Below are 25,378 nucleotides of genomic sequence, written 5' to 3'. Positions count from 1 at the left end.
ATTTATTGGTTTATTAATGAGGTCTAACCACTCTTGGAATATCCTTCTAGGGCACACTTCACATGGAGATATTTTATTTCTCTTTGGATGGTTGAGGTAGTTACATGGCACATTTTTCTAGGGTGTCCCTCTCATACATGCTCTCTCATGTTTATTGCATGGATATTTCAGCTACACTTGGCATCTTTTGACTTTCTTGGAGAGTTCCCTTGCCTCTTTGACTTGGCAAATATATTATTTTATTTGAGGCATTGATAGGAGGCATGTGGCACATTGTGAGGGCCACGTGTGCCTTGGGATCTCTTATTTTCTCTACTTTTTATTTTTGAGCTTCTTCTTGGACGGTGCACATGTGGAAGTTTCTTCTTGCTATTTTTGGTGAACTTAATTAGAGGGCACACTTGTGGAGTGATGTTCTACTTTCTATTTTAGGATTTGGCCATATCCTTTCTCATGAAGCACTCCATCTACTTGACACCTTGCACATTCATCCATGGAATTGGTTGGCTTGGGATTTACACATGTAGATTGGTTGCATGCATCTTGTGGACTTTGCTATATTTGGAGGTGGTTGTCATGGAACATTCTCCTAAGACAATTAATATATGTTTTATTCTCTCGTGCATCATGGAAGGCACATTTAGTGAGTTCTTCTTGGTGGACCTTGGAGCATATCCTCCTGTGGAGAACTAGTTTATTATATTTTGTATGCATGCATTCTTTAATGCACATTCCATGTGGACACTTGGCATTTCACATTATATGGTGTCTATTTTTTGTGGTGTACCATGTGCCCCCTCTCATGAGCATTATCTTGTTATTTCAGCACCAATGTTACATTTATTGTTATTGACATTTTATCGTCAGGGATCCAAAAGTTAAATTATCGGCAATATCAGAGAAATTATCAAAAATTATTGGGAAACTTACAAAAAATACAAAAAAAAACATTTTTTTTTCTAAATGTTTATACTTCTAAAACAACATTAACATCAAACAAACACATTGTCACATAAATATGAAGATAAATCATAAAATTGTTATATAAAATGTTTAAGATGTCAAGTGGTACATTAGACATTGATACCATTATATGATATATATCCTGAGTCAAAAGTCTTGACAAGATAAAAGAAAATCACATCAAAACAAAAAAATAAGTGTCTCATGAGATGATCATCATGAGGCATCTAGATACGACAAGGCTAATCATGATGCACTAAGATATCAATGCTTCCCTCTACCCCTTTTATGGGCAAAGGTAACTAGTGTCATTCTTCCTTTAGAATCAACAGGTGGATGTGTTGAGCCTAAGCCTGAGGTGGAAGGCGAAACTCTTTCGAAAAAGGTGGAATATGAAGTGGGATGTCTTCCACTTCTTCCCCTAGTTGGCAATCTTTGTGGAGGTGGTGGCATTGGATGCGGCACACTTTCAATATCCTCCCCCTACTCCAGATCTGTCTCTCTTGGAAGTGGAGCATCCTCCTCCTCCTCTTCAACCTCTTGCTTCAACCACTCAGGTGCCTCTTTAATGATAGGCCTCTCAGTGTCCACCCTCCATAGACTCGTGGTGTCAAGTGCATCCAATGAAATGGCATCTGTATCAAGTACTTTGTTTATCTGCATCAACCATAACATCAGAGACAATGTCATTGAGGCAGTGGACATCTAACCTACATGAGGGGCATTATGTGATTAGAGGATGATGTCCCATGGGCATATGCCACAAATTAAATTAATAAACTTATAAAAAAAATTAATTTGAAAAATTCTAATATGTTGCAATTCTTGGAGTGTATCTTTTCAAAGACACTCCAATTGCGTTCACAATGTGAAAAGCTCCAAGTTTGACTCAGCACCCGAATGGAAATTTTTTGCAACTCTGGGACTCTTCTACCATACTTTGCCCACCAAACTTCTATAGAAAACAAATGGAAAGCATTCAAATTTCGAAGGAAAGACAATGAATTATATTTCAATTTTCCATTGAGTAACAAATAGATAGAAAGGAAATACATTGAAATTTGAAAATTTGAAAATTAAAACAAATTCTGCTTGTAGCTTACATGGAATCCTAGCGGTACTATCTTGGATAACCATATCATACCCAAATGTCCCAAAACTCAACTTATATACCTCAATTTGTTTGGAATCCTCATTTTTTTACCAGAAGTCAACACCGCCCTTTGAATACATTGGTAAAATCCATCCATAACCTATGCATCAAACTTAAATCCACATGCATAAGAGAATGTAGGGTTGAGGTAGAGCCTTGTTGCATGAACCAAACGATGGAGAGTTTTGTTCCATTGCTCATCAATCACACCTCATATGTTGTCTCGTCTCATGAAGCCATCTCCCCCTTGTCCTCATAGTACCAACAGAGAGCTTCCTTGGCCCTATCCATGGCCTCATACAAGTAGGCTCATTGTAGGCTTTTCACCATCAACCAAGCGAAGAACCTTTACCAAAGGTTCACCAATAACACACAACTCCTAAACTCCCATACAAAAATTTTGATTGTCTCACAAGTTGGGCTATGGCTTTCCCATCCAGTTTAGTGCTATAGACACAAGCATTTCACTCATTTGAGTGAACCATCCTCTGCAACTCTAACATTGAATTATGGAGAGATTGAAGAGAAATGAAGCTAGTCGCAAAACACGTGATAGTAGGATGGATCAACTCCTTGCACCCGTGAACTATCTCGTGAGTGTTAGAACAAATATATGATTGTAAATATATTTTGTAACAGTCCTCGCCGACTCAACAATTTCCTCAATCCAAGGAATTTTGCCCATTTCCTCTAGAATTAAATTAGTGCAATGGGTGGCACATTGTTCGTAATGACTTTGAAAACATGCTACGACCTATCTCCTAGATGAATTTATCCAATAACTCACATAATATATGTGCATCCTTAACATCTGCAGATGCATCAATAGATTTGATAAACTTTGTCCCCCAGGGACAATTAACCAAGAAATTCATAACAGACTTGCCCTTCCCATTTGTCCAGCCATTTTACATAATAGTGCATCCTGTGATCTCCCATAATTCTTCCAACTCAGCCAATCTCCTTATGTAATCAACATTTTTCCCTTGAAAGAGAAGCCCTCTCAAGTCCTTATAAGAAGGGCCCTTGTAGCCCAAACCAACAATGGAAGTAGCTTCAAACATGGAATGGTAAAATGGGTTGTTCTTGGCAATGTTGAATGGTATATCACTCCATAGAAAAAAAATTGCCACAATTTTGTGAGCCTCCTCCTCCTTCAATTTCACCATTAACTGAATAGGTGTTAAAAACTGTAACTAGTGTCGGTCTTCATAATGTAATAAAATGTAATTTTGTCCTTTACATATTTATTATATTCATTAATATTATTTTATTTTGGTCAAAGCATGTTCCTCATGCTTATAGAGCCAAAGAGTCAAAAACAATTTATTATGAGTCAAAAGAAATGTATTTGAAGCAAGTCTCATTTGCACTTTTGTAAGAAAAAGAAATTATATTTTATTTTGAGTCAAAATGTCAAATACAAGACCAAGTCAACCCTCCTTGGACAAGTCAGCCTATGTGGCAACTATTCGACCCTCCTAGACAGTTATATATAAGGGTCAGCTCGACCTCTTCAAGCAATTCACTCACTCATCACTCATATCATCAATTTATGTGACCAAACAAGAAGAATGGGCGTCGACGTCAAAGGAGAGAGAAGTCAAAAGAGAGATAAAATTTGAGTATTATGCATTGTTTATGCTCACACATGCGAAGGTTTTGTGGCATCTCTACAAAAATTACAGGTCAGAAATACATCCTTCACTGCAGGTCCGAAACCTCTGTGATTTGACCAGATTTCGGAAGGTTTGACCAGCTTGACTTTCGTTGACTTTGACTTGGATGGAGGTGACTTGGACAAGGGTTGACTTGGGACTTTGTGGCAGTCTATAGCCTAGGTCCTGGGTCTTGGATATCTCATTTTGATCTGACTCTATAAGAAGGATTGTTGGGTTTTCCCCTTTGTGGGGTTTTGCCCTAGCTTGGGGCCTAATATTTGCTGTTCTTTGTCTCTTTGTGATCTTCATATTTTGCGCTTCTGTATAATTACTCGTTGAAGAAGATAATATAAGTAATAAGAAGCCAACAAAAATTCACAAGTAGTTATCAAGTTAAGAGAAATCAATCATTATCTTCTCGCACTTGGTTTCTCAACATAAGATTGCCCCTTAGGCACGAATCTTGGCACAAATAAAGGTGAGGATGCTAAGGGTCCAAGCATTGTAAAATGTGATCCCGAGGATTGGCTTTTGCCCACTCCTCAAAACCTTGTAAATCTATGTTATGCAACCAGCTCACAAAATAGAAGAAAAAATAGATCAACGACTTAAACATTATCCTCTTCGAGGGAGAAACCTCCTTTACATTACATAAATGAACAATTCTTGGATGATACAAATGACAATACCTCCTTTCTATATATAGGAGTCTAAGGGGTCACAATTTAATTAGAGCCTACATAACAATAATAATGTAAAGGCACAACAATAACAATATTGGGCTTCTATGAGGCACAATACTAACAATATGGGGGCAACATTAACAATAATAATAAGGGGACTACACTATTATTATAGGGACCGAACATGCCTATCTCCTTCAAAAAAAGTGTTGTCCTCAATGCTTGAGTAGTTCGAAATGCTTCTATATAAAAAAATTATCCTCCCACGTGGAATCTTTAGCGGCTAAGTTCTTCCACTTAATGAGATACTCTGAAAATGATCGATTTCGTAGTTGTCGAGTTCTTGTTTCCGTAACCATTTCAGGCTCCAATATGATTTTTCCTTCTTCATCAAGTTCTGATAAAATTGTTTGAACTGGAAGCTTGTCATCGATAACCTTCTTTAATCATGTAACATAGAAAACTGGGTATACTCGAGAAGATGCAGGCAGCTCCAATTTGTATGCCATAGTACCAATCTTTTGCAACACCTTGTAAGGACCATAGTACTTGGGTGATAATTTATTATCCTTCTTAGCTTGCTTGAGGGACATTTGTTTGTATGGTTGTAGCCGTAAAAATACCCAGTCGCCTACGTCAAAACTTCTTTCACTACGATGTTGATCTGCTTGTTGTTTCATTCGATTCTGCGCCAGAGTGAGGTTATCCTTTAAGAGTTGAAGAACTTGTTGTTGATGCTCGATGTGATCTTCCACTACTTGAACCTTAGAATTTTCTCTTAAAGTTGATGTGATGGATGGTGGGTGATATCCATAAAGTGCCATAAATGGGGTCATTTTTGCTGCAGTATGGAAGGAAGTGTTATACCACCATTCAGCCAGAGGTAACCACTTGACCCATTGTGTTTGTTTATCATATACAAAGCAATGAAGATATCCTTCCAAACATTTGTTCACTATCTCAGTTTGCCTGTCAGATTGAGGATGATATGATGAGCTATAAGCTAATTGAGTACCGCGACAAGAAAATAATTCCGTCTAAAAATTTCCAAAGAAAATGGGATCTCTGTCACTTACGATAATCTTTGGGTTTCCATGTAGATTTTGAATTGTTTCCATAAATGCAGCAGCAATTGTACTGGCTTTAAAAGGATGAGATAATGCACAAAAGTGTGCATACTTGGTAAGACTATCCACTACCACCATGATGACAATCTTTCCCTCAGACTTGGGTAAACCTGTGATAAAATCAATTGAGACCTCCTCCCAACGCTGACCTGGAATGGCTAAAGGTTGTAACAGACCCGAAGTCTTAATTGTCTCAACTGTATTTTGTTGGCAAACCAAACATTCTGCCACAAACTTTTGAATATTAGATTTAAGGCCCTCCCAAAAAAATTCCTTCTTGATTCGGTGATAAGTTTTTTAAAATCTTTAGTGCCCTCCTAAGGAAGAGGTGTGCAATTCCAAAAGAATCTTTTGTTTGAGTTGGGAATTTTTACAAAGATATAAGTGATCTTTGTACCATAATGAATCATTTTTCCAGCTAAATGTATCAGATGTACTGGGGTCTTGCTGCAACTTTTGAATGAGTGTCCACACCTCTTCGTCATTCTTCCATTCATCCCTTGCTTCAGTTATCCAATCAGGTTGGATAATAGAAATGGCACAAAGCAATGCTTCCACATCCTCATCCTTTCTTGAGAGTGCATCTGCAACAACATTTTGCTTCCCTTTTTTGTAGATGATTTCAAAGTCATAACCCAACATCTTTGTGACCCATTTTCGCTGCTCTTCTGAAGATAATCTTTGTTCCAAAAAGTATTTAAGACTATTATGATATGTTTTTACCTTGAAGTGTCTTCCCATTAGGTAAGGTCACCATTGCTTTAGTGCATGTAGTATTTCCAACATTTCCTTCTCATAAATAGGTTTTTGCAAATAATTTCCTTTGATTGGACAACTTTCAAAAGCAATGGATCTTCCTTCTTGCATTAAAACAGCACCAAATCCATTTCTTGAGGCATCACATTCTACAATAAAGGTTTTTGTGAAGTCTTGCATAGCTAAGGCCAGTGCTTGGCACATTGTCCCTTTAAGATGTTCGAAGGCCTTAGTTTCTTCTGAAGTCCAAGAAAATGCATCTTTCTTCAGTAATGTTGTTAGAGGTGATGCTATTCTCCCATAATTCTTAACAAACTTGCAATAATATCCTGTCAACCAGAGAAATCCTCGAAGATGCTTTATGGTTGTGGGGATTTTCCATTCTTCAATGGCTTTAATTTTGTTAGGGCCTACCTTAACACCCTCATGAGATACAATATGACCCAAATATTCCACCTCTTGTACTCCAAAGAAACATTTGAAGGTTTTTGCATATAATTGTTTCTCCTCCAATAGTTTGAGCACTCTGTCAACAAGTTGAACATGATCCTTCCAAGATTTGCTATAGATTAGTATATCATCAAAAAATACTAACACAAATTTTCTAAGGAAGAGTTTGAAAATGGAATTCATCAAATCTTGAAATGTGGAAGGTGCATCAGTAAGGCCAAAAGGCATGACCAAAAATTCATAATGACCCTCATGAGTTTTGAATGTTGTTTTCGGAATGTCTTCATTCTTCATTCTAATTTGATGATATCCTTAACGAAGATGCAGCTTGGTGAAGTAAATTGCTCCATGTAATTCATCCAACAATTCGTCAATGACAGGAATGGGAAATTTATCTTTAATAGTGAGCTTTTTGAGCTCCCTATAATCCGAAAACATACGCCATGATCCATCCTTCTTGTGCACCAATACTACTGGAGCAGAGAAAGAACTTTGACTAGGTTGAAATATACCGTCCTCTAGAATTTCTGCAACCATACGTTCGATTTCACTATTTTGGGCCTAGGGATATATGTAAGGCCTGATGTTTGGAGGAACACTTCCTGGAATCAAATGAATAGCATGATCATGATCATGAATAGGTGGGAGGCCTCTGGGATTCTCAAATACCTTGGATGATTGTCCAAGCCTTTTTGGAGATCTGGAGAATTAGATGATTTCGATGTTTGAATCTCTAGTGAGCATAATTGTGCAATTACGCCCCGTTGTTCTTTCTTTAGAAGCTTTGTCATGCCATTAAAGTTGATTATATTTCCTGGTTTCCCTGCGATACCCCTTAATTAAACTTCCTTTCCTTCCCAAAAAAAATTCAAGAAAAGTTCTTGAAAATTAAAAGCTATCATCCCCAAAGTTTGTAACCATTGGACTCCTAGTACAACATCAACACCACCCATTGGAATGGAAAGCATTGGACTATTCAATACATATTCCCCCATGGTTAGCTTGATATTATGGCACTTTCCAGAGCAATTTATAGTTCCTCCATTTGCAACCATCACTTGACACTCGAGTGTTGGATATAGGAAGCAATTCAATTCCTTGGCTATCTTACAATGAATAAAATTATGGGCACTACCTGAATCAATCAACACTATTACCTTTTTCTTCTTGATATATCCTTCTATCTTGAGAGTTTGAGGAGTGGTAATTCCTGCCAATACATTATAAGATATGGTTGGATTCATTTCTTCTTTCTCTGGGGTTGGCTCTTGGTGTATATCCTCCTATTTTGATGTTTCTTGTTACTGTTCTTCCTCCTCTTCACAATCTATGTAAAATAATTTCTTCTCGGCACACTTATGACCTTTAGTGTATTTGCTATCACAATTGTAACAAAGCCCTTTGCTCTTTTTTCGTCCAATTGTAGTGGTGCCAACCTTGTAGGTTGGGGAACGCTAAGAGCAACAACACTTCCATCTTTATAGTTATGAGTGGTAGACTTCTTTGTTGCCATAATTTTGCTTTCAACTTTTCTTGCCACCTTGAATGCCTTCTTCAATGAATCAGATTCCCAAAGGCGAACCTCATGTTGGATGTTATCCTTTAAAGTCCCTATGAAGACATCAATCCCATGCTCCTCTGGAATATCAGTTACGTCAATTATAAGGGTTATAAATTCGGAAAATTAGGAATTTACTTCAAACATTGCATACAATGAAATTTAGGAACATAACTTATTAATTAAATTCATTGTAAATCCCTGTTTTCTTTTGAATTTGATGTTGATCCCAGGTTGTCCTCACTCCAATTTCACTCTGGTTACCAAATGACCGAAACCTTCCAGCGAAACTAGACACAATCTGTGTACCCAACTCCAAAATACTTCCAATTTGAAGTAATTTGGCCCTCGTGCCCAAAAGCTTCAAGAATAATTGCTCAAATCTCCAATTCTGAATTCCACTCCTCCAAATTTGAATTTCAACCTTCAGTTCAAACTTCCAATCTTCAGTTCCCCTTCTTTCCCCTCCAGTTCTCCACGTACTTGCATAAGTAGTTTTTTTACAAGTGATCATCGCCTTCTTCCACTGCTCTCGACAGATTAGATTTAGGGAGTCATCATGTTATGTGTTGTTGGAAGGTGAGGTACAAATATTATATAACCTTAGATATCAATATGTTTGATTTTTACTTTTAATTTTAATTATAGGTATGTTTATATTAATAGGTTTGTAATGTTTATTATTTAAATTAACTTTATAAACTTCAATTATAATATTTGAACAAAATAAAATTTATATATATTTTATAATTTATAACTTTAATATTATGGTGGAGAATATTAATTTTATTCATTAATCTTATACTTATGAAATATTTATTATGCATATTCTAAGTGTCAAATTTTAGCTATTATCTCATTTCTTAATTATTTTAGGTACTCAAACCTTTTATTATTTATTTAAACATTTTTCATAATTATTTAATAAGTATATTAGTGAAAGGTATGCAATGTATGCATATGTAGCTATCATATGCATACATCATATACATGTTAATACATTTTTGCCTATAAATCGAAAATGAGTCATTACACTGATATTCAATTTTTGTAAGTCTTCAATGTGTTCCGCCATTGAACCTTTTTGTTTGAGATTTATTAATTGGCTAAAGAAGGTGTTGCTCTTTGGACCCTCATAATGTGTTATTATTTCCTTCATAAAAATTGACCAAGTGGAAAGTGGTATATGAGAACAAAGCCATCGATACCATACAAACTGATTTTGTTCTAAATATAAAAACGCAATGCGGACCTTTTGTGTGTGTTGCACATCATGGACATCAAAATATTGCTCCATTTGTAGTATCCATGTTACCGGATCCTTGCCATCAAACTTCCTCATATCGATCTTTGGAATGTGGTGGGTCTTAAACTCAACATTCAAGTCTCTAAAATCATAATTCATATTCCTTTTGTCTTCATCATGATTTTGATGGATGACCTTGTCACCATTGGGAAGCCTTTCTTGCAGCAACTTTGTCAACCCTTTCTTCAACCCTTCCATCTATGCTTTTAAACCATTCATGTCACCTTTTAATTCTGCCTTTAAACCATCCATCTCCCCTTTAATTTCATCTTTGGTTTCTCTTTGTGAGAACAAAATTTGTCACACTTGGTCCCGTAATTTTGATATATCATGTTGCAATTCTTCTTCTTCATGCATCACAGTAGAGATTTCTGAGGGCTTAATGGGTGTAGAATTATTTTCTTTTGGAGGCATTTTAGAACTCAATAGACATATTTATGCTTCAATATGCCCTTGTAATCACTTTAAACTGATTTTTCAAACAAAATTTTGTAAAAATTAAAAAAAATACACATCGTTTTCTTGCTTTTTAGGAGCTCGATATTGAAGTTGTTGTATCTTTGTAATTTTGGATCTCCAAGATCTGAAATTTTGTCTTGTGGTAGCCATATGAGTCTTCTTTCCAACCCCACAAGTCAAACCGAGATTGGATTCTCCAAGAAAGAGTTATGTCCGATCTCCCATGATGACCTGATTATAGACTGGTTCAATAGAGCGAACTTGTACGAAGTGCCATGTGCCACAGTTTCAACCTTCGGCATTGAAAACAATATACAAGAGACTAGAGTACGTGCACTTTCAGTCACTTCTTATGAAATTCAAATTAGGTGCTCGAAGAGAAAGTTATGACGATTTTCCCTAGGTCACCTATTTGAAATTGAATTCTGGAGTCTACAAAAATCCTAACTTCCTCAGATCATATCTCCGAAAATATAGCAAACCAAGCTCTAAAATTTTTACATGACGTTCACCATGATTTCTTCTCCACGTGGTCGAAATTTCAGCTTCTAAAGCTTCGTAAAAAAACGTTATAGCGAAAATACCAAGATGACTTGTTTGAAGCAGCAAAACCCTAAAATCCAAAGGCTCTTATACCAAATGTTGTGCCACCAACCCACAAAATAGAAGAAAAAATAGATCAATGACTTGAAAATTATCCTCTTCATGGAGGAAACCTCCTTTACATTACATAAATGAACAATTTTTGGATGATACAAATGAAAAGACCTCCTTTCTATATATAGGAGTCTAAGGGGTCACAATATAATCAGAGCCTACATAACAATAATAATGTAAGGGCACAACAATAACAATAGTGGGCTTCTATGGAGCACAACAATAACAATATGGGGGCTACTTTAACAATAACAATAAGGGGACTACACTATTATTATAGGGACCTAACAATCGATATGTGAGATCAAGCCACGCTTCTTCCTTTTGATTTCTCTTCTTATGCATTTGAAAAATAGATGGGTTTGCAATGTGGACAATTCCTAGGGTGGATGCTAGGAAAATCTACACTACATTCCCTAGTATTTTGACAAGGTGGTATATCAAACAACTAATTCCGCCAAACATTTCCATACCATGTAACTTGCAATTTAACCTCATTCTATTATGACCCTCATAGGGTAGACGATACTCCCACAATGGATCCAATGGCTTTGGCATTTTGATTCTTGAAATGTTTAGACTCTAGAGCACTGGTTAAATTTGTAAACCTATGGGACAAAGAAAAGGAGGGGAACTTAGAATACAAACCCACAAAAAGCTTGAAAACTGCTCCAAATAAAATACCCTAGCTACATAAATCTCAAATCCTCCATTCAAAGAGGGCAAAAAGAGGTATATATAATGAGCATTGCATACTCTATGACTATAATAGATCTTGAAAGACAAAGAAACGGAATGAAAAATTTTAACACCTAGAAATATGGATATGGTATATTGGAGTAGATCTCCATTCCACAAATGCTCAATTGATGGCAAAGAAAACTATGGATATTCCCTTGTTTGATGGCTGAAAATGGTCGCAAGGCTCACACTACCCTTAGAGCCCAATCTCAACACAACAAAAACCCAAAATGATCCTCACAAACCCGAATCGAAGCTTTTATCGTGGTGATTTAAGTAGTAGGACAATAATTTGGGGTCATATCCAAATAATTAGGGAAATTATCATGATAATTATTGTTATAATTACCGGAAATAATATCGGCAACTTTCGATTCGACGATAATATCATGATTTTTTTTTATATTATCACAATATGTGCAACACTATTCACTACTTTATTTGGATGAGGGTGAGTTGTCTTGGAGAGGCTACTGTCCACATACCTTGATTTGGTCAACCATGGATTGAAGAGAGAACTAACTAATCCAATATCTTACTATTTGTTTGACTTGTCGTGGAGTTAGAAAAATAATAATACTTTATTCTATGAGAGAAGATTCAAAAGGTAACAGAGGAAGAAGAATTTCATGCAGTCAAAGTTGTTAGGGGAGCAAGTGGCTATGGTTTCCTAGCTGCCGCCACTCCTCCCCACTCACTACAAATCTGCACAGTGGATCGATGGATTTGGTTGCAAATTTGGGTTGTTTGCAATGGTTACATGCAGAGTGTTTCAGTCTTCATGGTCGATCAGGAGTTTATGTCATGGTTTCAGACTTGGTTTTCTGCTACATTGGCTTGCTATTGGCTTGGCTGATCTATTCTCTCAGCCAGTTCTTTTGAGTTCATTGCTTGTACAATGGGTGGCCTTTCCAACCTTGGCATGGATTGTCATAGCTCTCTACCCCTAGATGTGTAAAATGGACAGACACAATTCCTTCTTTTGATTTTTGTTGCTTCTACAAAGAAGAACGTTAATACCCTTAAGGAAAGAGGGTTGATTGGTAAGTTCACCAAACTTTGGCCCAAGTATAGCTCTGTTTTACAGTGGATCTCTAACAATTGGGCAGATAAGGAGCCCACTGGTACTTTATATTCTGGAAACAGTTATTTTGCTTTTGTTTTTTAAAGCAAAGAGGACAAGGATCTGATCAAGAGATCTGGGCCCTAATTCATGGGCTCCAAGGGAATGTTTCTCACCCAATGACTCTGGATTTTAATCCTACCATGGAAATTTCTTTTGTGCCTGCCTGAATCAGATTGTTGTATCTTCCTCTTCTTTCCTACAGCGATGGTTTTTTCAAAGCCATAGGTGACGAATTGTACCGCTGCATTACTATTTCTCAAGGAAAGGAGAATAATTTCTCCTATGCCAAAATTTGTGTTCAAATGGATTTTGCAAAAAGACTGCTTGACGCGATTTAGCTTGACTTCAAGGGTTGGTCCCATCTTCAGGGTCTGGATTATGAGTAGATCCCTTTTACATGCAATTTTTGTCATGAATATGGACACTTTACAAAGAGTTGTCCAAAAGCTCCAGCATCTCAATATCCTTCAATCCCTCTACCATCTTGTCAAAGTAATGATGAGCAAGGAGCATTCAAACCAGTTTCAAGGAGGCAGAAGAATCATCCATCTAAGAGGCCTCATTCCAACAGACCTAAATATCATCAAAATCCTCCCAATAATAGATATGAAGCTTTGAAGACCTCGGAGGTAGATGTTGAAGAAGATCATCCAAATCCAAATAAAGTGCCTTTAGATAAAGATAATTTTATTAATGCCCAACAAATGACTATAAATTCAATTCACACACTGAGGAAGAGACTACTTCTAAAGATATTGACGAAACCCCTCTTTCAGATAAGAAAAAAGAAGAAGCCATTTCAAATGTTCTAAAAACAATCAACGATCTTCTCCTCCATTAACTATAAGTAGAAAAGATCGAAGCAAGAATTTTTCTCTGTAGTATTTTGATTCTGATGTACTTCCAAGCCTCCGGCCACAGATTTTTGCTTTAAACAAAATTCTTGTTATAGTTTAAGAAAAAAAAAGATACCATATAAAGAGGAGCACTATCTTCATTGTAATGATTGTATCATTGTTCAGACTTTGTGGATTGAGGAGCTCTGTCCTTGAACTTCATTTGTAGATCATATGCTTCAAGCTTGAATGGAGGATTGGAGGTATAATCATTTCATTGTGAGGCTTTCTTTCTGCACTTACTTTCCACGCGCTTATTTTTGTATTACAGAACCTTTGTGGTATGTTATTGTTGCCTTCTAATGAATTATGCTTCAATTGGATAGTAGTGTGAGGTTTTGACCCCTTTTATTGTTAATGTTGTTATGTTATCCTACCATCTAATCAACATAAATTTTGCTAGATTAATATAACCGCACTTTCATAACAATGCTGAAGTATGCCACCCCTAGCCTTCCCAGGTAATTTTCTGCTATGAAATTCAGCAACCTACGGCTGATTGGTGGTATGCATAGCAGCCCCTATTCCCTTGCATTTTCATGCACTTGCCATCTTTGATCTCTACTCCCTTGACTCCATTTTCCCAAGGTGTGATTAGGCGCATGGTCTTGGGGTTTCTAACTTCATCCTTCCTTCTTACACCACTCATTACTCCACTATTGCTAAAACTACGTGTTTTGCATAGGCCTAACCTTCAGTAAATCACTATGATGCATGAGTTTCTGGAACATGGGAACGTTGGGAACTTGGGTACGGGTGTCAAGAATGGCAAGAGGCTTCCCCAAAATTTACAGAAAACAGCTAATCGGGAGCGGTAATATTATATAATAAAAAAAATATATATATATATATAAAATTAAAAATATTTTTTAATTTATATAATTTATATAATAATCAAAATTAATATTGAATCAAAATATTAAAATCAATTTAAATATATAAATAATAAATATATAATCTCTCTTATATATAAATATATTCTTTGGGTGTCTCTCTCCCTGTGTCTCTCCCTTTTATATATATAAAATATTAAAATGTCAAGTTCATTATCTGTTCTCTGATACATGACCAGTCTTTGAAACACTCTGGCTTAAAAATAAAAAGGAACGGTTTTACATATGTTTCTCTAGTTATTCTTAAGAGAAAAAGTAAAGCAATTCTAATGTTTAACCATTGACTGCCACATACAATATTCACACACAATCTTTTGCGATATATATACATAAGCAGCAAAAGAAATACTCATCAGCATGACATCCCAGATATCACCCTTACATCGAAGTGCCACACGCTTCCTTAACCCATCAAGAGATTGCTCGAGTTTCTCAAATTAAGGATATCGGTGTTAAGGATGTCTTTGGCCTTTCTTCCTGCAAAGGTTTCAATATAGGCTCATGTTTTGTGGGCAGTTCAGCATATTTCTCTATAGGCTTTGTATTCCCCAACCCCAGGGAACGCCAGAACTCCAAAAAAAACAGTCTACAAAGCTCCCAGAACTTTCCCTAGCTGCCATTGCAACTTCCGCTGAAAAGGGAACGTTCCCATATAGTTCCAAAGCTCCCGAGAGCGCGGGAACCATTGGAACGGGTTTCCCACCTCTAGGAGCGGATCCCGTGTAACAGAGGTAAATCACCTTTTGCTTCCAATCTATAGCCTTAGCAATCCTTAGGGAAGCCCCCCTTGTGTTGGAGAAGAGCCAATCAAAAGTTCAAGGAAGAGTTATTGTGGTGACAGTGGGATGGTTTCTTGAATTGCACAAGACTAGCCCCTTGATGCTTAGGAATTTACATCATTTGGAGGTGATAGATTTCGTTGTAACAAGGCCGATTACCCAAAACTTAAAAGCAATTAGAAGCACATCACAACACAAAATTGACACAAGTGTTTAGTAGGTACCAATGTCACCAAATAACCAATTAAGCTCAAAAGCACATGATTTATCGAGGTGAGAACCTCATTTATATAGTTGCTAGAGCTAGACAACCTAATTACAGCCCTAACAAACAATGCAGGCTAATTAAATACCCACTAATGGCGTACAATAATTGAAATTGATGATGACTGAGGGACCACTAAGTCAAGATAACCACCATAACCCAATACCTATGAAACCGGATTCGTCCAATACAAGCCACGTGTCTGAATCCCATGAATCCGACACGATTCGATGGGAATTCGAATCCAAAAATGGGACACCACGTGTCCTAACGCGACACCATCGAATCCCGATCATGTCTCGTTTGGACACATCGTGTCCTGATTTTGGGATTCGAATTCCAAAAAAGTGAGGGTTTATGAGGTCTATGAGGGAGGTTTTATGAGGTTTGTGAGGGTTTATGAGGTTTGTGAGGGTTTATGAAGATATTTGAATTTTGTATGTACTATGCATGCTATAATGTTACTTACTTTGTAAACAGTAAAACTAACATCTAGATGAAGATCTATGTTTGAAATCAATGAATTTGTATCATTAATGAGAATGTGTAAGAAATATCTAATTTTAAATATATATATATATAATGAATCCTACGTGTCGTGTTCCGAGGGGTCAACATGTCCGAATCCGACACTTGAATCCCCGTATCCTACGAATCCCAAATCCCCGTGTCAGGTGACTTAGCCCAATACTAAACAATAACTGCATAGAAAAAAGTTAAAACATATTTCTTGATTGAATCACTCACTCAGACAAAAAATTACCTACTATAAATACCATCCATTTAAAACAAATTTGATTCTCATCTAGCACCTGACATGAAGCTTTTTCAAGGTGGCTAATGTGTCTCTACAATATAGGAAGGCATGTCAGTCATAAATGCAGCATTTGGTGCAGAAGCTAATTCAATCCTCACAATTGTTCCAGAAAGCCATATTTGAGACATATCACAGGTATGCGCTCATAGCATACTCTGGAGAAAATGTGCATACCTGCCGCCATCCTAAAGGAGTAAGGCTTGTATCAAAAAATTCGTATGACATGTATGCGTCATGGTCCTTCTCTCCTGCCACATTGTGGTATCCCTGCCCATGCCTCACCTAAAAAGTTTTTTTATTGCAAACCAGTTTATATCAATATTTAAACACCAAATGCTTACTAGAAAAGTGCATGTCTAGCCGAGTGCAAACATATATCATCTTCTGACATTTAAGTTTTAAAATGAGGTAAAAAAAATGCTTTAATAACTAATAAAATGACATACCAGGTGCAGAGTTTTACAATGGTGCAATGGATATAAACCTGTATCCAGAGTTCCAGCCATAACTGCACAGGTGAAATGAAGAAAAAACAGTAGCATAGTTTCAATTAAATATGCATGTGGTAACAAATGGCATGTCATTCACAAAAATAACTGCACGCCAATCTAATAAAACTTTAGCATTTCTTGTTGTAACTAGTCAAAAGTTTTTCGTTTAGTCCCTCGCTTGATTCTTTGATTTATTTTGTTTTCTGAGTTAGTTGAATGTAACATATTTGTAAGCATTGACATGCCTTCTAGCATTCAGGAGTTAGAACACATATATAATCCTTTCAACTAATTACTTTCAAGGGCTATTCACTGAATGCAATCCAATGGTTCCTACAAAAATAACCTGCAAAAGGCAAACGAGGCCTTTAAACATTGACTCAAGCTAAAAGAATGCTTGTTGAAGACTTGTGTACTAAAATTTCATCAACATTCTGACATGTTAGAATAAACTCAAGACCCAAAGTTATCACTTAGCCTAATTGACACTATCAAATATATATATATATATATATATATATACACAGGAATTAAAACCCTTCAAACAATTATTAAGCAAAACACATAACTGAAGTAGACCCTTGCATATCTGCAGTACATCAGCTACTTTAGGCAGGAAGCAGATCTGCAATTGCAGTTGGCACAGTTTCATACCTGAAAGTTCAATCCTTGATCTGCTAGCTACAAGAGGATAACCAAGGTTGGTGGAAGCAGGATAGTGTTATAGCCCCCACCAAGGTTTGATTCCTCCAAAAAGTGTCTAGTGAGCTCTTACAAGGGGGCTTGATTAGCAGAGCCAGCATGGTTGTTTAAGTCATGCCAGGTGGTATACCCAACATAAAGTATAGCGGAACACCAACCTCTTGAAAGGCAGTTAAAGCCCAAACTTCTTCATAGGAAACCTTCTCAAGTTCCCTTAAACATTTTGCTGGGATGTTCAACGTTTTGAGCATTGCTTTCCACCACAGGCAACTCAAAAGAAATTTGCAGTTTATTGTAAACGAAGATTTGACCAGCAAAAGATTTATTTATCGTCTTATAATATCACCAAAATAACTTGTTATGGTGGTTTACACATTGCATCTACTGTTTATATTTCTCATTAAATCTCAAAATTTGAGTTCAATGAATCTCAAGTAATGCATAATCATGAAATGTGCCTGTTGCCTCAAAATCTAGCAGTTCTTGTGAGAGGGCTCACAAGACCAGAGCCAAACCAAGGGACAACACTATGAGGTGGAGGCCCACTGTCACCACAGCTCACCACCTCCTGCTATTTAGTGGACTTTCACCACAAGTGATGCTTCCCTATATAGGTCACCTAATAGACATTCAAATTTTAAGGCTAAGAGGTGACTAGGATAGGCTCAAGATTGGCACTCAGCTTTAGGACAAGGCTCAATCCAGCCAAGACAAGGCAAAGTGTTCCCTCCAAGAGGCCTATCTAGGGTACTCATGACCTAGGGTTTAAAGAATAGGCAAGGACAAAGGATTACGAAGGTGCATAAGGCAAAAAAAGGCTTGGTAAAGATAGGTATGATCAAGAATTGGAGCCACAAGCCTTCAAGAAGCCCCAAGTTGAAGCTTGTGATTAAGTTAGGGTTTACATTAGGGCAAAATTACCTAGCGCTTGTGACGTCAGCCATAAAATGGAAGAATTTGTTGTGGAAAAGGGTGGATCTTGATGCAATAAGGCTCAAACCATGTGAAGAACCTTCAACAAACCAACACACTCCTAGTTGAATTCGGCCCTAGCCCTAGCTTAATAGCTTGCCTTGAAGGTTGAAAATGTGAGAAAGACAGAGAAGATAAGTTTTAAGAAAAAATTATAGGGTGTGATCACCTATGTGGATGGCCAGTGCTTGATCCTTGGATGATGGAGTCTAAGGGAGACCTACTAATGGGAAAATCAAACCCTAGTATGGAGTAAGGGCAAGAAAACCCTACTTTTCAAAACCCTAGCTATCACTTTATGAGGGGATAAAGTCATGAAGAGAGCTTAACATGAAAATTCATTCAAGGGATTGTTATACATTCTTTAGGATAATGCATACAATACTTTGCGAAGATTTCATAGAAAAATATTCAATAAGACTAGCACATAGAAACCCTAACAACAACCATTCCATGCAATAACCATAAAAAGATAATCAACATATATAATACTTACAAGAAATGCATATTTACAAATCCTTTATTATCCCAAAATGATGTCTCCAAAAGCAAATCCTCCACCAGAGATCACATCTCCACAAGTGATGATGAGAAATGAAAATTAAGTGACATCTATTTATATGAGGTCTACCTCAATGGATTCTAATTAATAAGCCCCTAAAACAAGTTTGACATGAAAAAAACCTGAGGTTACAAGCCAACCCACTAGCTTAATGATAAAACAAGCCATAAATGCCCATACGTGTGAGTTGTAGCCTCAAAAATGCTGACATCATGCCCTTTTAGGGCTCTACATGCCATGTCATGGTGTGATGAGGTCTGAAAAAGTGTCATAGTGCCAAGATCATCCACAATTTGAGGAGTATCCCTCAAATCCACCTCAAGTCCTCCTCTGGGGTCCCAAATCCAACCACGGTGTCTCCATGTCATCTCCATGGGTCTCCAACGGTCAAAACAAGGCCTCCTCTCTCTAGCATTAGGGCTCCATCAAGTGCAACAAGCCCTCCCTAGTCTCTCAATGGAAGACCACCCTCATCTGGGCTCTAAATCATGGCCTTCCCATCAAGTAGTGTCAAGGCTAGCCTATAGGCATGTTGAGTCTAGTAATGCTATCATCAAGAATCCTCTATGTTGGGTCAAAGTAGACCAACATCCTGGGTCCTTAAGGTGCTTTGGGACATGTAACATTTGCTCAAGTCATCATAAGGCGCAATGCTCTAAATGCTGCATCTACTAAGTCATTCATCTCTCTGAAAAGGCTTGGGTACCTATCGACCACCTAACAAAACCAATATGAACTCAAGTGAAAGCAACCATCCATCAGGGACCAAGATCATATGAGCAACTAAGCAGGCCAAACTTGGATGTTAAGGGCATATTAATACTTCAAACAAGGATCACCTTCCGGTATCTAACTAGACCAAGTCTCGTAAAGGTGTTCCCCACCTTGATAGAAGTGGCTCATGATCAACCCTATTAGATGCTTCCAACCCTCAAGGGGAAGTGGCATTTCCAAGATCAACCCTCAATCAATAGGTCTTAGTGTAAATGTATGGCAATGGAGGGGAAAAGACTTCATGGCCAAGTGCCATGGTCAAAGGAACCAACTAATGGGGAGTCCACACCCTAAGTGTATGAATGTAAGGAGGGAGCAATCGTGGAGGCATGAGTTACCTTGCTCGGCTTGATTTTTCCACCCCTTTATTGCGCCTTTTACTTTCTTTTTCTATAATGCTTTGTATTATGGTGCATAGCTCAAGGATTAGAGTTTGATATTTATGATGTAGCATTTTATATCACCCCTTAAGATGAGACAGTTCATTGCTCATCAAGGTTGATACATGCAAGGGTTCCTTTTAATGTGAACAAGCATCATATTCTCAAGAACTAGGTGATGGCCAACGAGGAGGGTAGAGCTCATGTTATGCTTTTGCCCACGTGCTAACTTATGTCCCAACCAACTTTTGCATTTTGATTTTCTTATTTTTCATTCATTATAGCCATGATATGCTTTTTCATTCTTTTAGTTGCATCAACCTCTAGGGCAATGTTTTATGGCCCTACTCAAAGAGTGTGAACATGTGGGTGCCAAATCCCAATGAAGCATTGACAAGTTAGACCCGAAGAATGGATGTGGTATATGGGGCTTGTAATGTGGTATGGAAAGTGTCAAGTATGTTGTAGGGGATAATGAACACGCTATCTCAGTCTATGTTTTCCAAGTAGTGCCCCTTCTATAACCCTAAGGCCTCAAGGGTGGTCCCACTGGAGCAAGGCTAAATATTAACCCCATTGGTAAGGTGATAGAACATATTTACAGTCAAGATTGGTCAATCTTCCATATCACCTCTTTATCCATACTAAATTCCCAAAACAAACAAGTATAAGCACCTGATTGCAAAATTATCAAAGTAACTTTTGAATAGCAACCCAGCTTCATCCTAAGTCACATGGTTCGGGTTCGAGTTCGGGTTCGGCAATGATTAGGTTCGGTTCGTATTCGATTTTTTGTGATGAGGTACGGATGAGGTTCACCATTAGGTTCGTCTATATACATTTTCTATATATATATATATATTAGGTTTGAAATGAAATATAGGATAAAATGGTAAGTTATCGAAATCAATAAACATAAAAAATGCTATCACGAATATGGAAATTGCAAGGATAGATTACAAGCTTGACTTGTGACATGAGGTTATGAGTTTTAATCTATGGACTTGATCAATGGCTATGAGGTTCGATGAAGTTCATCGAACCTCAAATTTTTTTGTGGTTCACCAAAATTTGTACCTTAAAAGAATATCGAATGAATTTAATTAGAAATGAGCAAACAGCTCAATGATAATACAAAGATATTTACAATAATAGAAACATCAGGTTTCTATGTAGAATATGGAAACAAACAGTTTCATCTAAGAAACTGCTAAAAGAATAAAAATAGCAACAGCTAAAAGACTGAGCATTAACTACTAAATAGAAATATTCTAATACCCTCCCTTAATGCTCAATCTATTTACAACACCAATAGACCCTCGGAATTTTACAAATTTATCAGGACCAAGAGGCTTGGTGAAAATGTCGGCGGGCTGCTCTGTTGTGGGAACATATTGCAACTGAACTGAGCCGTCTTCAACCAGTTGGCGAATGTAGTGGCAATGAGTTTCCACATGCTTTGTTCTTTCATGAAAGACTGGATTCTTGGCAAGTTTGAGCACTCCCTGATTATCACAAAACAAAGAAGTAGGCCCTGTCTGGAAAACATGCATATCTGCAAGCATACGACGAAGCCAAACTGCCTCACAGGATGCCTTAACTGCTCCCCGATACTCTGCTTCTGTTGAGGAGAGAGCCACTGCCTGTTGTTTCTTACTAGTCCAAGTAACAGCACCAGATCCTAGACTAAACACATACCCAGCTGTAGATTTACGGTCATCAACCGAACCAGCCCAGTCAGAGTCAGTGTAGCCACTGAGAATAGGATTGGAGCTGCGAGTATATAAGAGGCCATAATCAGAAGTACCACGCACATATCGTAGCACCCGCTTTGCTGCTATCCAATGATCAGCTTTAGGAGCTGACATAAAGCGAGAAATGTAGCTTACTGCAAAACTGATGTCAGGTCTGGTAGCAGTAAGATAGATGAGACTGCCCACTAATTGCCTGAATAAAGTTTCATCCACAAGGGGAGAGGATGACTGTGCTGAAAGTTTGAGCCCTGGTTCCATAGGAGTCGTGGCCGGTTTGCAATCCTGCATTCTGAACCTTTCCACAAGATTTTTGGCATACTTGGACTGAGAGAGAAAGATCTGATTTTCAGTCTGCCAAACTTCAACCCCCAGACAGTAATGAAGAAGTCCCAAGTCTGTCATCTCAAAAGTTCTGCATAGATCTTGTTTGATCCCATGGATCAAATGTGCAGAGCTGCCAGTAATGATAAGGTCATCCACATAGACAACCACAAACAAGATATCATCACCAGTATGCTTGATATACAGGTTTGCATCAGATGGGCTCCGCTGAAAACCCTGATCTGTCAGGTACTGATCAATTTTCATGTACCAAGCCCGAGGAGCTTGTTTCAATCCATAGATTGCTTTAGCTAACCGACATACTTTCTGTTCTTGACCAGCAACCTTGAATCCTAGAGGCTGCGTCATGTAGACTTCTTCTTGAAGATCACCATTTAGGAAAGCACTCTTTACATCCACCTGATGAACTTTCCAATTGAACTGAGCTGCTAGGGCAAGAACAAGCCTTATGGTACTCATCTTGGCTGTAGGAGCAAAAGTCTCCTCATAATCGATGCCTTCCTTCTGTGAGAACCCTCGAGCCACAAGACAAGCTTTATACTTGTCTATGGTTCCATCAGCTTTGTATTTCACTTTATACACCCATTTGCAGCCTATGGGCTTTTTTTCGGCAGGAAGATCAGAAAGTGTCCAGGTGTGATTCTTCTGAAGACTCTGGAATTCGGCTTCCATAGCCTGTTCCCACTCAGATGTACCCTTAGCCTCTGAATAGGTTTGAGGCTCAAAAATACTGTGTAGGTTAGCCATAAGAGCAAAATTGACTGTAGACTGTTGTCTGTTCTTATGTCTAGAAGTTCTACCTTCAAGGAGCTCATCATCCCGGAGATCACCTATGGTTTTAGCCCACCATTTAGGCCGAAGAGAAGAAGAACCAATATCAGGAGTAGAGGAAGAAGGCTCAAGAGCAATAGGAACAGCAAGAGGAGGGTTAGCTTCTGGAGGAAGCTCAGATAGAGTATTATCAAATACTGATGCTACATCATCCCTCCCATCAAGTGGACTGACCGGAAGAAGAACACTGTGAGGCTGATCCTCAGAACGCTGCTCAGAAGAAGAAGACTGAAAGAATCCTCTGTCTTCATCAAATACTACATCTCGACTGAAGCTAAGACGACCAGTGGCTATATCTATCAGCCTATAGGCCTTGTGATGATCATTGTAACCTGTCATCATGAGTTTCTGACTTTTGGAATCCAACTTAGAGCGCTTAGCAGATGGAATCCAAGCATATGCAACTGAGCCAAATACTTTGAGATGACTGATCTTAGGCTTACGACCAGACCAAACTTCTTCAGGAGTCTTCCCTTTAACAGCCTGAGTAGGTGATCGGTTAAGAAGGTAAACAGCAGTAAATACTGCTTCAGCCCAGAATTTGTTTGGAACACTCCTATGTTGTAACATGGAACGAGCCATTTCAACAACCGTGCGGTTGCGACGCTCGACAACACTGTTCTGCTGGGGAGTGTAAGGTGTGGTTAATTGACGTTTGATGCCATGAATATCACAGAAGTTGGCAAAAGCTGAGGAACAAAATTCCCCCCCATTGTCGGTCCTAAGGGTCATGATATTACAACCAGATTCTTTTTCAACTAAGGTTTTAAACTTCTGAAAGGTACTAAGAGCATCAGATTTATTTTTTAAAAAATACACCCACATCTTTCTACTGAAGTCATCTACAATAAGTAAAAAATATTTGCAAGCAGTGATAGAAGCTGTATTCATAGGACCACAAATATCAGCATGAAGTAACTGAAGTACCTTAGATGCGCGCCAAGATTCTCCATTTTTGAATGAAGACCGATGTTGCTTTCCCGCTTGACAGGCGCTGCATACCCCCAACTGCTGAGTCTGAATATCAGGTAATCCTGACACAAGTCCCTCCCGAGAGAGCTGAGAGAGATACTGCATATTTAGATGCCCATATCGCTGATGCCATAGAGTGCTGATGGGAGAGACACGTGCTGCTAGAGCCACTTCTGGAAAGTCACCGGTGTCAAGTAGCCTGTATAGACCATGGTCCTCTAGGCCAACAGCAACTGTTAGACTGGTCTCCCTGTCAATGATGGAGCACTTGTGTGCACTGAACACAACATCAAGCTGAGGAGAATTCCTCATAATCTGGCTGACAGATAGCAGATTAATCTCCATACCAGGAACATAGTATACATTTAGAAATATGAGCGTGCGTCCACCAGACTGAATTTGAACTGTACCCCTGCCAGCCACATTGTACTTTTCACCTCCACCAAATACCATTGAATCACTGAAAGGTGAGAAGTCAATAAACCAGTCACGCCTGTGAGAGAAGTGGCGTGATGCACCAGAATCAATGTACCATGCAGAGGAAGGAACATGTTCTGAAGACCTTTTAGCCATAAAGGCATAAAAGGCAGAATCTGTCTGCTCGGAATGTTCTGCAACATTCGCTGTCTGATTTGGCCCTCCCTGTTTCTTCTGTTCAGAAGCAATCCTCTGTCGGCAATCTTTCTTCATGTGACCGAACCTGTGACAGTAATTACACTGCACACTTTTCTTCCTAGCAGGATCAAAAGACTGAGGAGAGCCTTTCTGCTGAAAAGACTGAGAGGACTGGTATTTTGCAGCAAATGCATTTTCCGAGGGCACTGATGAAGTACCACTACCAAACTGCTGTTTCCACCGATCCTGCTGCAGAAGTTTGGTACATAAGTCTGGAAACTTCAGATCAACATTTGTGGTTGTAATGTTGAGAGTTTCTATGAAGTGTTCATAAGATTTCGGTAGACTTTTCAGAGTAATGAATACCATATCTTCTTCCTCCATGGTCCGACCAATGGCTTCGAGCTGATCTCGAATGTCTTTAATTTTGTTGAGATGTTCCTGTAAAGACATATGTTCATCCATCATGATGGAGAACAACTGATTTTTGAGAAAAAATGCTCTGCTTTTGTCAGATGTCTCGTGCAGTTCTTTCAACTGTTGCCAGATTTCGGCAGCGGTCTTGCCAGAAGGAATCTGTGGTAACTGATCATCAGCGACAGAGAGCTTGAGAAGCATAACAGCCTCCCGATTTCGATCATCAAATTTATATTGATCGGTACCAGCTGTACCGGGACGAGGCTCCTTGCCCAA

General features: G+C 38.2%; 1 protein-coding gene across 3 annotated transcripts in view; it reads right to left on the bottom strand.

Annotated features, from left to right (window-relative positions):
- The window catches only part of LOC149260501 (phosphoglycerate mutase-like protein 1), a 239,034-nt gene that overhangs the window by 136,274 nt on the left and 77,382 nt on the right, over positions 1 to 25,378 (bottom strand). For 2 of the 3 annotated variants that reach the window (XM_089420774.1, XM_089420770.1), the window contains exons 2-3: positions 16,737 to 16,798; positions 16,465 to 16,572 (exon numbers count right to left, since the gene is read on the bottom strand). In XM_089420774.1, the coding sequence (XP_089276900.1) occupies positions 16,465 to 16,572; positions 16,737 to 16,798 (170 nt within the window). Of the gene's footprint in view, positions 1 to 16,464; positions 16,573 to 16,736; positions 16,799 to 17,026; positions 17,128 to 25,378 lie in introns of all 3 variants that reach the window. The other variant, XM_089420775.1, reaches the window with a different exon arrangement.

Source organism: Pinus tabuliformis, chromosome 6 (genome assembly GCF_031772625.1).
Source record: "Pinus tabuliformis cultivar Carrire ecotype Pingquan chromosome 6, CPIR1, whole genome shotgun sequence".
Lineage (NCBI taxonomy): Eukaryota > Viridiplantae > Streptophyta > Pinopsida > Pinales > Pinaceae > Pinus > Pinus tabuliformis.
This window is presented reverse-complemented; position numbering and strand designations above follow the sequence as displayed.